General features: G+C 40.0%; 1 protein-coding gene across 1 annotated transcript; it reads right to left on the bottom strand.

Annotated features, from left to right (window-relative positions):
• Positions 1-23: 23 nt before the first annotated feature.
• Positions 24-7,706, bottom strand: vill (villin-like). Its single transcript, XM_084939376.1, has 19 exons — positions 7,635-7,706; positions 7,427-7,501; positions 7,130-7,329; positions 6,607-6,715; positions 6,188-6,298; positions 5,118-5,323; positions 4,936-5,014; positions 4,733-4,831; positions 4,345-4,498; positions 4,098-4,198; positions 3,849-3,986; positions 3,585-3,743; positions 3,154-3,333; positions 2,899-3,044; positions 2,402-2,546; positions 1,875-2,063; positions 1,569-1,637; positions 1,116-1,403; positions 24-440 (listed from the first exon to the last, which is right to left on the bottom strand). Exons 1-19 carry the CDS (start codon positions 7,704-7,706, stop codon positions 327-329), a joined length of 2,634 nt encoding a protein of 877 aa, XP_084795502.1. The 3' UTR covers positions 24-326.
• Between the last annotated feature and the right edge of the window lie 6,034 nt (positions 7,707-13,740).

The raw sequence follows: 13,740 nt of genomic DNA, 5'->3' as shown, positions 1-13,740 counted from the left end.
GCATTTGTGATTCAGATCACATCATCTCAGTATGATCTACATGAAATGAAAAAAAATATACAGATAAATATAAAGCAGAATAATTAAAAAAATAATCTTAGAAATGTCAGTCACGTCCTTTAAATTATTACAAGTTACATTCATGGTCATAATCATAAATACCATTTGTTAAATCTAAACAACTTGGGATGTTGGTCGATTTTTTTTTTAACCCTCTGACAGCAAAACAAAATATTGAGATGAAGGTCAGAAGCTAAAATGCTGCCGTATAGTTTGGTTTACAAGCGAATTTCTCAGCAGACAGGCTGGAGATGTGTGATTCCTTCTCAGAAAATTCCTGCTTTCTTCTTTAAATCATTCTGGCGCCACTTTGGCAAGCGCTGGAAGTCTGCGCGAGTAGTACCGAGCAGGTTCTCAAAGTCCAGGTCAGATAGATAATCCTGCCAATCGGAGCACAGAGGATGGGAAACGGTTAGACTGACCTCTGCTGTACACAGAGCTCTAGGCACAGACAATGGCAAGGCCTCCCACCCTTTCTTGGAAAGCCCCATATTGTCTCTTTGTAGTGTCTTTGTGTCTTTTTGCGGTTGTTCATGACTCGCTAGAAGCATTTTATGCGGCTCTGCAGTCACTTTTAATCTCTTTGTAGTCACTTTTCATCCATTTGCAGCTGTTTAGTGACCTTTTCAGTTGATGATTAAAATAGCTTCATTTATATTACTACATGTTAATCCAAATTCAGAGCAATGAAAGAATCCCATCTGATGGAAATAATACTTTTAACTTGCTAACAAGTGCATATTATGTTTTTGTGTATGCTAGACAACATATCACACGATTGGTGGCTGTGGATTTTTGACTTGAAATGGCAGTACAGTCACAAGAATCTGCTTTGCTGCAGGTAAACATACTAAATAGGTGTCGAATCATATTGAAGTCTTTTTTATGGTGATGTGATTAATTTTACTAAAAAAAACCCCAAAAACAATAACTTCTAAATTGTAATTGTCATGATTAGATGTCACTTTTAAAGGTGTTAATTAATGCCCTGAGAAGGACGTTAAACAATAATCAAATGCTGATTTTTACCATTTATAATTGATCTGCACACACACCTCTTTCTGGGTGGGATCCACTCCTTCTGGTAGCTCGTCTGGAGTCTTGTTGACGAGGAGCTCAGGGTCAAAAAACTTTCCAGCTCCAGAAGAGGACAAGGAACTAGCAGAGGAGGAGGACATCCCAGACTGGGGTCTTGTAGGACTAGAGGGTCTGGGGAAAAAATCTGTTTCATCTTGGAAGTAGGCCTTGTTGGGTGGCGGAGAAGTTAGGGGGCCCCCAGGTGCTCTGTAACCACCCCGACCTCCCCCAACGGGAGTCTTGTTCAGCTTAGTGTTCTGCAGGTCCTGCAGCCACGAAAGAGAAGTTTTACAGAAGCAGTTTCACAAAAAAACAAAGGTAAACCTCTGAGATGTAGACATTCACAGGTTAGCAACACTACTATATATGACATTAAAGATGTTAGTAGGTATTACAGCTGTGATATTAGCACATCAGTGTGAGTCACTTACTAGAGTGATCTGTGAGATAGATGTTGAATCACTCAGCTTGTTTTTCATCTCCTCATAGGAGTTGCCTCCCTGTTCAGAAGATCAACGGAACCAAGATTCGTCACAGTAAAGGTTAGTAATCGCGCAGTGACTTTTTCATCTTCAATTAATCCATTGAATCCTCCACTTGTGTTTGTAAGTTGTTCCTAGCTTCTGAGATGATTAAATCAATTGATTGCATGTTATTGTAATGGGAATTTGTAATGCCTTGATCATGCTTTCTATGGGATCCCAGAAAGATGAAAGGGGAAACTGTTATAAACTCACGCTCCACTTGTGGGGATCCCACGCGTTGAACCATCCGGTGAAGGTGGGCGGCTCGTATCCCTGTTTGACAAAGACGATGGGCGTGTCAGGGTCACGTCCAGCCGGGTGAGTTCTCAGGTAATCCCGCGTGCTGTTCAATGCCTCTTTGGTCTCATACTCATAGGAGGAGTTACCGATCCACAAGAAAAGCTGAGATTCCGAGACAGAAAACAAGAAAAAGGGACAAATTACTCAAAGAGTCTGCTGCGTAAGTTGCCGAAAACTGAGCTTTAGGCTTGATTCTGTCTTTCCGTGTGAAGTATTACATAAATAACCTTGAGCTGAGTCACTACCACCAGTATAGATTAATTAGAAACCATAACAGGAGGAAACAGTAAGCTTGTGTAATACAGTATAGTGTTTGCTTCATATCTATTAGTCAATGTGCAGTGAGCTTCACAATCTTCCTGATGAGATGCTCATAAACAGGAAGCAGGCCCCAAATCAACAGCAGGGTCTGACTGATTTCAGCTCCTTTGATCGCTTACCTCTTCCCAGGTGTCCAGCAACATGACGTCATCTTCATCTAGGTCACACTGGGCAAAATCATCCACCTCAGTAATCTTAAAGCACCCCGTCTGATTGGAGCATTCGAACAGCCGGGGACTGTGAAGCGGCTCCTCCCTCTCGAATCTGAAATGACACAGGCCTTCCTGTCGTAACAGCAGATAATCTTCCCTCTCTCTCTCCCTCTGTGTATGATGACATTGGGCATATTCCACTGACCTTGGTATAAATATAATCCAGGCAGATTTAATGTAAGCTTGGAAATGGTTCAAAATATGATTAAAGAGCCTTTTTGGATGAATCCTGAAGTCCTTGCTAATTTGTTATTATACTGGCTATTTTTTTACTTTCTGGACCCAGATTGAGCGCCCTTCATTGTAAATACTTGACTGCTGGAGGGTGTTGTTAAGCGAAAAGCCAAAAATATCCTATTTTTGTCACAATATGCAAAAGCGATGCTGCCATTAAAATATTTTACCTCTTGTCACTGGCATAGGAGCCCTTTCCACCCAAAGCTATCCAGAATTCAGCAGGTTCCTGGCCCTCCATCACCACCCGCTTCTCATGCCTGGACAGCACATCAGACATCGCTTTCCCCATCTCTCTCTCATCCCCATTACAGCCCTGGGATAGAAGCAGAAATCAGGGGGAAAATGGTTTTAATGTGTCAAATGCAAACCAAACTAATATTAATGTTATTTCAAAGCCTGCTACACAGCCCCATGATGCATACCTTTCCATACCACAGGTAGGAGATATTGTCAGTTTTCAGCAGGAAGATGTCATTGGAGCTTAGAGAAGCGGCCCTGGCCACCACCTCTGTGGCTTTAGTATTCAGCTCATTAGTCCCTCTCACCTGGAAGAGCCTGGCATCTTTGGCAGGGTTAACCACACCAGGTCGACCTGTTCCTCCCTTTAGACACACACACATTGAGTTTCCAGTTTCTTTCAACTTTTATTTAAAGCTTTGATCGATCTATTTTTGCATCATGGATACTTTTATTGTATCCATGTAAAACTCATTTTTTATTTAGATTTTGCTGGATTACTTCCATGTGTCATAATTTCACACACAAACCATACAGATATTTTAATTTTTGTCGTTAGTGAAAATTTCTAATCCAGTTAAGAATCATTTTCAGTATGAAAATCATAAAATCATACCTCAAAAATGATAAGTTTGCCTTTGAAAATAGCCAGGAAGTGGCGGGGCTCCTTTCCCATGACCACTCTGACCTGAACTGGGGCTCCATTGTACTTGTTATCAATATTGACAGCCTGGAAGGCGCTTGCTGCAATCTCATCGCTTGTGGCATGGCGTCCCTGAAGTAACAAAGAAAAGAAGTTTACACATTGAAGGTGCTTGTCAGTTTTCCAGAAGCAGGAGGAAATGGAGAACAAGGAAGCATGGATTGGTTTGACACTGACCTGCCACATGTAGAGTATGTACTGCGGCTGGCCTGCTCTTTTATATGAATACAGCACCAAGTAGCAGTCTCCTCCATAAAACTGCCCGTAGGTTTTTGGGTCTATTTCAGCCAGTTCCAAATTCTCAATGCACCACACCTGACACAGGCAAACAACAGCTCAAACAACACGCAACAATGCAGCTGAAGTCTGAAAAGTATCTGCACTGTGTTTGTCTGTATTCGAAGATTCCTGCATATGTTTTCCCACCTTAACGTCTCCTGATGCATCGTCCACCATGCGGTACTGTGCTGCCAGTTCAGGGTGCGCGTGGAGCTCCATCACGTCAAACTTTCTGTTGTCGACCTTAGCTGTGCGGACACAAAATGTTCAGAGTTAATGACGAACAGCATAATATCAGCAAATAAGATTAAATAGCATATCAAGAGATAATATGTTAACTGTGCTGGAATTTATTTTGAAGAAGTGGATTGAGCAGTAGATTTGAAGAGGCTACCTATCTTTCCAACGTTGTGTGTGGTACCCAGGCCCTGAGTTTGGTCTCTGTCTGTCCAGGATTTGAACAGGTGCTTAAAGACTGCTGACTCTGCTCCCTCAGCCATCACCTCCACAGTGGTGCTGGCTGGGTACTTTTTTGCTTTAATGTAGCTCTGGAGGAAAAGATTGATGGACAAAGCTTGTAGTGAAAAACATCTCCAAAAAAAGCACATAAAAACTGAGATAATCCCCTCAAGCCATGCGATCCTTGGAAAAGAATAAAATGATGAATTTATATTTATCCAAAATCATTTAAGGAGAAAGAGGATTAAAATTTACACAATTAATTTATAAGACAGAACAGGAGACACTAAGAGATCCTTGCAGTCGTCATTCTGTATACTCACCAGTGCCCGATTCATAGCTCCTTGTCGCTCTTCTTTGGAGGCCTTCTTTCCTTTCCAGACCATCACACTAGACCCTTTGTTGTCCAGAATGAAACAGTCCTGAAACACCAAAAGAAAAACAAAACAAAACATTGAAACTGAACCACTTTTCCTTTTTAATACTAGCATCTAGGGAACATTCTCAAAGAGCGAGCACTAATTACCGAGGATTTCAGAAGATCTTGTGTCAGAGGTTGTTTGGCCACTTCTTGAATCACTAGATTCCCACTATTATCATAAACACTGAGGAAGAAAATCAGAAAAAATGGGTGTGATATTGGTAAATAGTTGAAATCAATTTCTACAGTTTTGTGTGAGCAATGCAGTGGAAGCATAATGTACTTACTGGTAGAGTCGGACACTGTTTTTCTGCGCACTATCAGGCACGTCATCGGAAGTGGCCTCCTTCAGCTGTGCCGGTTTTGGTCCGAGCACAGTCGTCAGGACTGTCATGAGCTCGGGCGAGCTCCGCTCATCTCCTCCCTCCACAACACCGATCTGAGCGCGACCTCCGCGTTCCCTGTCACGGATGTCCTGAGCCAACAAGACCGCCTGGAAAGACGGAGGGAGAAACAAAGACACAAAAGTGAAAACTGTTCGCTCAGTGACAACAGTGACTTAAAGGTTCCTGTGTTACACAAAAATCTACATTATCACTGTAAAAGAACTGGTTGTTATATAGTACACATATCTCATTCAAACACATGCACTTTTTCTGTGCCTAATGTTTATCTAACATTGATACTCAGGGTTCAGTATTTTGCCCAAGGAAACTTTTGCATGCAGACGGGAGCAGGCGGAGATCAAACCACCTGTTTTACCTGATGAGCTACAGCCACTCCTAAAAGGTAAATGGACTGATTCTTATATAGCGCTTTTCAAAATAAATAAATAATAGCTGTTGGTTTTTCCTTTTCTGTTGTTACCATTCCTTCCTAACTCTTCTTGCATGCATGTTTCCAATTTCACAGGCAACTGAAAGCTTACTGCTAAAGGCAGTGGTGTACATTATTGAAGATCCACAGCCGACAGGTTTCAAGAATTAAAAAAAAAATCACTTTACAGACACTTTCAGTGCTCCTTAATTTTCCAAGGGTTTGCCACAGTGGATGGATGCACGTTTGATTTGGCACACCTTCTATGTCCTTCCTAATGCAACCGAGGCCCTGAGTTCATAAAATTCACTTGACACACAAGAATAAATTAAATTAGTCATTCTATTAGTCATTAGTCAATCTAGTCATTCTCCCTTTGTCAGAAACAGCCTTAGTGCAGACATATTTTATCACCTTTCTGTTCGTAAAATGTTAAATTTCTTTCCTCTTTCTCACTTTGCTTCCACGGTGTGCATTTTTCACGAGATCTGAGTACTTCTCATGCCGCTGCTTATTGTAACCAATCAGTGCAGAGGATTACCTTGAGCTTCTCTCTTCTGTTGCTCTGGGGGCCGTTCCACTGCACTATAGCTTTCCCGATATCCAGAAGAAATATATCTCCTTTGTTAAAGCTGCTCCATGACACCTCCACCTGCATGGAAAAACACACACAAACGCAAACACAGTGGAGAGTTGAATAACTGATTGTGCTTCATTCAAACGGACAGTACACACCGTCTGAAACAATACAGCGTATTAATTAATCACACTCTCATACCACCCCTCGGGCAATTAACACCTACACAGACAGCTACGACAACAAGACATAATCTGTTTAAGGAGGGGTGCCAACACCTCTCTGTAGCGTGACTGTGTGAAGCCACTGATAGCAGCAGAGGGAGGCAGGGAGTAAGGCTCTCGTAAAGCCTTTCATATCCCTTTAATTTGTTTTCTGAATACCTCTGTTGCTGTGACATCCTTCCTCCCTTTGACATGCAGCAGTCGCAGGACGTTGTAGGCGTTTGTTTCAACGTGGTTGAAACCTGAGGCCACTCCACCCTTCTTGTAGCTGTGGAGAGAGAAGTGTACTTTACCAAAGTTCAAGTGCAATAAAAACATAAACCCAGAGACTTGAAACTGAATGGACATTTAAAAAAATAAAAAATTAAAGGAACATTTTTTTTTATCAGTATGATTTTCTTCGTTAAGGTTGTATAACCATAAAGCAAACATGCAACTAAAGGTTAAAGGTTAATAAATTGGGCAAGAGAAATTGGTGTTTTTTAATGCTAGGCCTCAGAAAACAAGTGTGTTTTGTGTCATAATCATTTCATAGAGGCGGATTAGTGTTGTAAGCCATGACTCAGGAAGATTACAACGTAAGTGTGTGTGTTTTTGTGTGTGTATAGGAGAGACTCATTCCCTTGAGTATGTCACCATCCCCCTTTCGTTCAAACACCAGCTGCCTTCATCGGGAACTCACATCAGGCCATTTTTGAAGTAACTCCTGAACCGCGGTGACTCGTAGCCCTGCACCTCCCTGTACTGGACCGGACTCCCACCCAGGTACTCGTCCAGCTGGGTGACATAGATGGCAGCAGCACCTTGTTCATCCTGAGAGGAGGTTCTTCCAACCCAGTAGTGGATATCAGCAGACTGGCGGGAGCCTTTATTCTCACTTATCTGATGATAATAATTAAAAGCATGAGAGGTGACACATATATGAGATATATGTATATATATTTATATATCTCATGAAATCACCCAGTTTTTTACTCACATATAGAACTATGTAACAGTCTCCCTCAAAGAAATTGCCAAAGGCTTGAGGTGGAACGGGATCCATTTGCATTTTCTGAGTAAAGAAAACATCCATTTAGACCTCAAACAAATATGAGATTTCAACATGCCGCAGCTCTACATAAAGCTCAGCAGTGTGGACAACAATGTCAACAACATAGGGTGCGTGTAATGCGTTTTAGACTCACATTGACGGTCCATATCTGAAGGCCTGGCTTTCGGCGGACATTTTTAAATGCATTATTGTTTTCATTCATCATTCTGCTGAACTGTAAACATAAAAACAAAAAACCTATTTGTAGGGGAGACCGGGGATAGTTGTAACATTTTTGACATTTCTGTCTGTAAATTGGAGCTCTTTTAAGGTAGTGGATTCAAAATGTAATGCAAAGTATTTACATGTCTCTGCTATTAAATAGTGCAGCTATTTTCTCTGCAGCACAATTACCCATTGCATGGTATGGTCTCAAACACAAAGAGTGAAATGTTACAATTAACCCCATAGTCTGGGTTAGTTGTAACATATCCTGGGGTAAAATGTAACACAATGAAATAAGGGTACTAACAAAACATTAACATGTAATCTTTGTTTATTCAACACATGAATGCACTTACATCCATTTATGTAGCTGTGTGTGTGTGTGACAGAATGTAGAAATCTAGCTTTTGAACATATTCCAACCCCCCCAAAAAAGACAAATTATGGAATTTTCTGCAACTGAATATTTCATTAATTTTGGTTGGTCTTCCTTGATTTCGCCTCATTGGCTCAGTGGGCATTATAACCTACAACTCTTGCAACAATTTTGAACATAACAATGAAGCTGAAAAAATGTAGTTGTTCACCAGCATCGCAATTCCATTGTTTTTTATCATACCTTGGTGTGGTTTGCAAAGTGCTTCAGAAAGATGAGGAAATCTGTTTCTTGCACCCATCCTGATTTATTTCCACTACCAATACTTCCTACTGGTCCATCTCTGACACAGTGGTCTGCATAATGTATGTGTGGGAACACAAACAGTGGAGGAATTGTGTTGCCAATGGCATTAACCGCATATACAAATGCGACCAGTGAACCTCTCTCTGCTGAAGTCGTTGCCCCAACTTGTTTAATATAAGTTAAAGTAATAGTGTGGTAAGTTGTAACATCTGCATTATTGTTACAACTAACCCAGACTGTTGCTGTTACAACTGACCCAGACTCCTATAGCCATGAACTAGCTAACATTACAGCCAACGGCTAAAACATTAGCACTAAAGACCTACACAGAATATATCCCCATAGACATACAAATAACATAATTTAAGTTTGATGAGTTTAACTGCAAAGCAGATAATGCTATTAGAAATTGAAATAAAGTAGAAAAACTTACTTTTTGACATACAAATTACTTTTTTTCGTGTTAAATTGTCTGTGTTTGACAAAATGTGCTGATTTTTCACATGTGATAGCAGAACTGAATTGGGCATGCACAGGATGAGTCACATCATTTGAAACTTAGCCCTGATTGGAGAAATTGGAAGTGTTACAACTGACCCACGTTACAACTATCCCCGGTCTCCCCTACTTATCGTTATTGTCACAAACAGTTTACATATTTGCATGAATACTATTGATGTAGGTTTGCTAGGGTTTATATACTGTGTCATCACATTTGTTAATGCCCCAAAAAACACATCTTCATGCCACAATGTGACAACAAGCTGTTAAGACACTAATTCACACAACATTCATTTAGTAAATTATGACCATATTTAAAATGAAAGAGGACGTTCACTGTAGTAAAAAAGACAAAAAAATCTTAAAAATAACAGGTTTTCAGAGGTTTCTGCACTTTCTTTTAAGCTTGTATTTTTGTTAGCCAAGGCTAGCAACCCACTTAATACACAGTCATTAATGCATACACCTTATTAATCAAACCAGGTTGATAGCGTTAGCATAAACTCATTAACTACAACAAGAAATATGATCAAGGCCTTTAAAAAAAAAAAAAAAAAAAAAAAGAGGGTAAAAAAGAAGAACTTAAGAAATGACATCATGGTAGCTACAGTTTATGGACTTTTCACTGTGTTTTGCCAAGTGACTAAAATAAGCTAACCCTGTTACATAATGATCTCCTTTTTATTCATGTTGTCCACTGACACCACCACTAGCTTGTTTTAGCTTTTCAGCAAAAGGTAATAGCTAGCTAGCTGTGGAAAAAGAGTAAAAACTATAAGAATTAATTAAAGCTTGTTGTTTGTTTGTTTGTTTTTAACTGTTTTTTGCAAAAAGAAGAAGAAGAAAAAAGTAATGTATAATAAAACAGCTAAATGATATAAAATTCGCACAAACTCTGAAGAGATAAATACTTAGAAGATTAACTAGCACACTGAAAAATACATGTTCACTCCTAGCTCCTTAAACAGTACTTGAACAGAAACGATATTTCACTTTAGAGAGCTCTTCCTCACTCTTACTCATCCTGGCATCGCTGTCTTTTCACTGGAAACAGATGTCTCCAAAATGACAAGTGAATGCTTTCAAAGGACTGACTCTCTGACAGCAAAGCACCTCTAATCCTGCTAATGAGTATCAGCTTGGTGCTGTAGGAAAATACAAGCCCTGCAATCAGCGGTGCTTTAACAGCCTCTTGACTGGGATATCAGAAACAACAGCACTGATAAGCAAACAGTATCACCAGCTGAGCCAACGTTAGGCTGTATGGAAACAAGAACATATTATGAACGCACTTGCAACACTGATGCCATAATATGACATTGTGAAACAGCTGGAGTAGATGTGGTTGAACTTATTCTTGGGAGAAGTAATATAAAGCACTATTACATGTACTAGCTCTAATCTTTGTTCCGGGTCTAGTAATAAAATATCTATCCGGGCAGTGATTGGTGGTGTGAGATGAACACTTAGTTAACCACACCCTTTATAGTATTATTAACAGGCTCTGGTATTTATGTCTTCTGATAAAGAGGTGACACACACTCGACAAACAAAAGAAGCAGGTGAGATTTGAAAATGAAGAGACAGCACTTGAGCTTAAATAGCTAATTTTAAGCTAACGTCTTATGTTAGCTTATAAAGCAATTAATCAGGTTGCGTATGAGCAGCTTTAAAAAGAGATTATCCAAGTTTAGGCATCCAGTAGAGCCAGGTGCCAAAAGTGTATGTTGCCAAATGTACATGTGAAGTACAGGTGTAACATTGACAAAAATATAAAGACTTAAAATATCTAATCGTAATCAGTCGATTGAAATATCAGCTACACAGCAAAAATTTATCTAGATAAAGGTCAAAACAGGGAGCTCTATCAAACATAATGACCCAAGTCCAGTGAACAAAAACAGGGTGTGTTTTATTGTTTTTCAACTCAACTTTGTCTAAATTAAAAAGTAATGCAATCTCAAAGTGTCTGTAAACTTGTGCTAAACTTTGGTCGTGCCCTGTTAACTTACTATCAGCCACGAGACTGAAGGCGTCTGTTAACAGCTTGACAAATAAACACGATACATATTTAAATGTCATTCTTTTTAAATTAACTTTGTGTGTGTTTATTGTTAAAACGTAGTCCCCATATTTTATTTCCCTTTTCTTAAAAACAAGGTACACCCTGCCCTGCACATTTGTCCATTACCCATTAGATTTTGACAGGAATGCCATAGTTCCATTTCAAACAGAGCACACATTCAGCTGTAAAGTGTATGTACACAGAGATTAGTCCTTATAACATACGGATAAAAAACAAACATCTAGATAAAGAAGTGACACCACTGTGATATTTGATTAATTGAAAGTAATCACCTCAACTACGATCACGCCTGGTTGCCAGTTATCAGTGGCTTCAGCTGTGGTTGCAAATCCCTGTTATAAAAAAATAAATAAACTGTGCAATCTGATCCCTGCTTAAAACAATTACTGAAAACTTGAGCAAATAACACAGGAAAGATAAACCTGCGAGCGGCATTGCTTCTATTACTCAGACAGGAAAGACTGGTTCCCTATCAATTAACCTGCATTGTCCTTTGGTGGAGCATACACAATCACTTTTGTTAATGCTGCACCGTACGTATTTCTTCAACTCGTGTAAAATCACGTTTGTTAAACCCCCCCAACCGCCTCCCAAAAAAAAAAAAAAAACCCCACTGGAAACCTGTGTTTATAAAATCCTTAAATGTGATAATAAAGATGTTATTCTTTCCAGATTTCACTGAGTCAGTGAAAATAAATAGAGGTGTGTTCACAAAGCAGAAAACAAGGTAGCTATTCTCAAAGAAATAGTAGTAGGATGGGTCTTACGTTGTCCTGTGACTGCCGTGGTGAAGTCCTGGCTGGTTCCTACAAGTTGTGGAGATAGTGATTTATGTAAAAGGTCTGTATTTATAAGATACCGCTGCCTTTTCCTCTTATGCGCAAGCTGCAGTGCGAGGCATAGAGGGCTGGGTGTATTTGTTACCACACCCAGGTATGAACACACCTGCCATCTTCTATCTCGATATTTACAGTGCCACGGTGTTAGATACGCCCCCTCTCATTTCTTCCCAGCTGTCACACTTGATGCAGGTGGAAAGGGAGGTGTGTGTGTGTGTTGCACAATACACCACAGAGTCAAAAAAAAGCCACTGAGACAGACCCCAGCTTCGCTCTGTGTCCTGATTGTGATTTATAGAAGCCAATCACAGTTGTGTTTATGTCTGAGTCCTCAGCAGCACAGTGGGCATTACAGGGACCACTTGACACCAATTATTCATTTTACAACCGTTACAACTAGCAGATGGGGGAATTGGACTCGGGAAGCTCCGAGTGCTATTGGAAAGGAGTCAGACGCTTTTCCGTGGCTAAATCTCTCGTTCTGCGCCTACTCATACCGACACTTGAAGAACGCTTGACATTATCGAAGGTTTACAGCACCGGGCGTTCAAGCTCCCAGTGGACAAGGTGTTAGCAGATTGTGCTTACATTTATTTGCAAAATGTGCAGAGATATTAAAAGTTTCATCCAAAGCCATTTGCACAGTAATAGAAGGGGGGGAAACATTATTCCTAAGCCATACACTGAAGTTAATGTAATGAAACAATCATGAGTTGGTTCCTTAGAAAGTTAAGAACACCCTTGAGAAGAAAGAGTGCAAGAATCTTCCAGATCTTATAGATCAGAATTGAAAAGAGCCTGTGAATGCTGACTGCTGTTAAACACTTCAGAATCAAAGCTCTTTTATTTCCCAACCAAGACCACCAAGCCCTGCATCTGCTGGTACCCCACACATTTACAAAGTAAGTGAGCAATCTTTTAAGTCCCTTTAATGTGCATTGCAGTCGGTGCTTAAATCACAGATCAGACTATCTTGCTGTTTTACCTTCAGCGTTACGTCGCTTATGCTTGTCTTTGTGTCATATAACTCACACAATCCCTGCCTGCGAGTCTGAACACTACAGTGTTATATAACCATCTTAGACCACAAATTGAAAGCTAAAGCTTCTCTTACCTTTAACCTTTCAACTCTTCGTTCACTCTTGGCTTCCATTATGACCAGAAGATGACTTAAACGCTGCACTGAACTTCAGTCCCTGCATATCTGAGGAGAAAAGAAACAAGCGCTCTCCAAGCTTGTACAAAGGGCTCGGTAATACCTAATCCACTGCTGCAGTAAAAGTAGCTGATACGCCAGCGGAAGCTAAAAGTTCACATCAAGATATCACATGAAGCTAAGCTCTCCTTTGGTTGCACATTAACCAGCTCATAAATGCTCGTGCTCATAAATTCATGTACTTAACCCAGCAGCCACATCAGAGAACAGCGGAGCTCAAGTGTGAACTTCTTGGGATTTCCTTGGGTTTACAGTTTTGATTAAAACACAATAACATCAGTTCCTTTTGAATAAAATTGTAAATAAGAAAACTGTGTGAGAGCCAAAGACCTGATTGCAAATGAAAACACTGAATGTTTTGGCAATTCCTTCAGTTAGCATCATTAAGAGCTTTTTCATCCATGTTAAAATGTCACAAACTACAGTGCACAGAGCTCCAGCACTGATTCTTCTGGTGAGATTTTCAACTCAAATGAAAAATTGTTTAAGGCAAACTCTTCCTTCAGTTGCTTCAAAATTTCTCCTAAAATATTAGAAATCCTTGTCACCTCTGCTAACATTAAATACAGCACTGATAAACTATGCTATATTTAGACTTTCATCATTATCTGCACATTATCATTCATTTAGAGTCATGTTTTCTGGCCAATGGGAAGAGTCAGTTGGCCTCCAGTGTACGCTTTCAGTGAGCCTGTGTGAACTGTGGGCTTC

This window comes from Perissodus microlepis, chromosome 9 (assembly GCF_051167445.1).
Source record: "Perissodus microlepis isolate ML-2025 ecotype Zambia chromosome 9, ASM5116744v1, whole genome shotgun sequence".
Taxonomy (NCBI): Eukaryota; Metazoa; Chordata; class Actinopteri; order Cichliformes; family Cichlidae; genus Perissodus; species Perissodus microlepis.
The sequence above is the reverse complement of the archived record's forward strand: the minus strand, read 5'-3'. Positions and strand labels throughout refer to the sequence as shown.

What these genes read in the sequence shown, in the direction of transcription:
- vill (XM_084939376.1), bottom strand. Translation starts at nt 7,706, where the DNA reads ATGATGAATGAAAACAATAATGCATTTAAAAATGTCCGCCGAAAGCCA. An exon ending in TTCAGATATGGACCGTCAAT is followed by an intron (nt 7,502 to 7,634) that starts GTGAGTCTAAAA and finishes TTCTTTACTCAG; the next exon opens with AAAATGCAAATGGATCCCGT. An exon ending in GAGCTATGAATCGGGCACTG is followed by an intron (nt 4,499 to 4,732) that starts GTGAGTATACAG and finishes CTTTTCCTCCAG; the next exon opens with AGCTACATTAAAGCAAAAAA.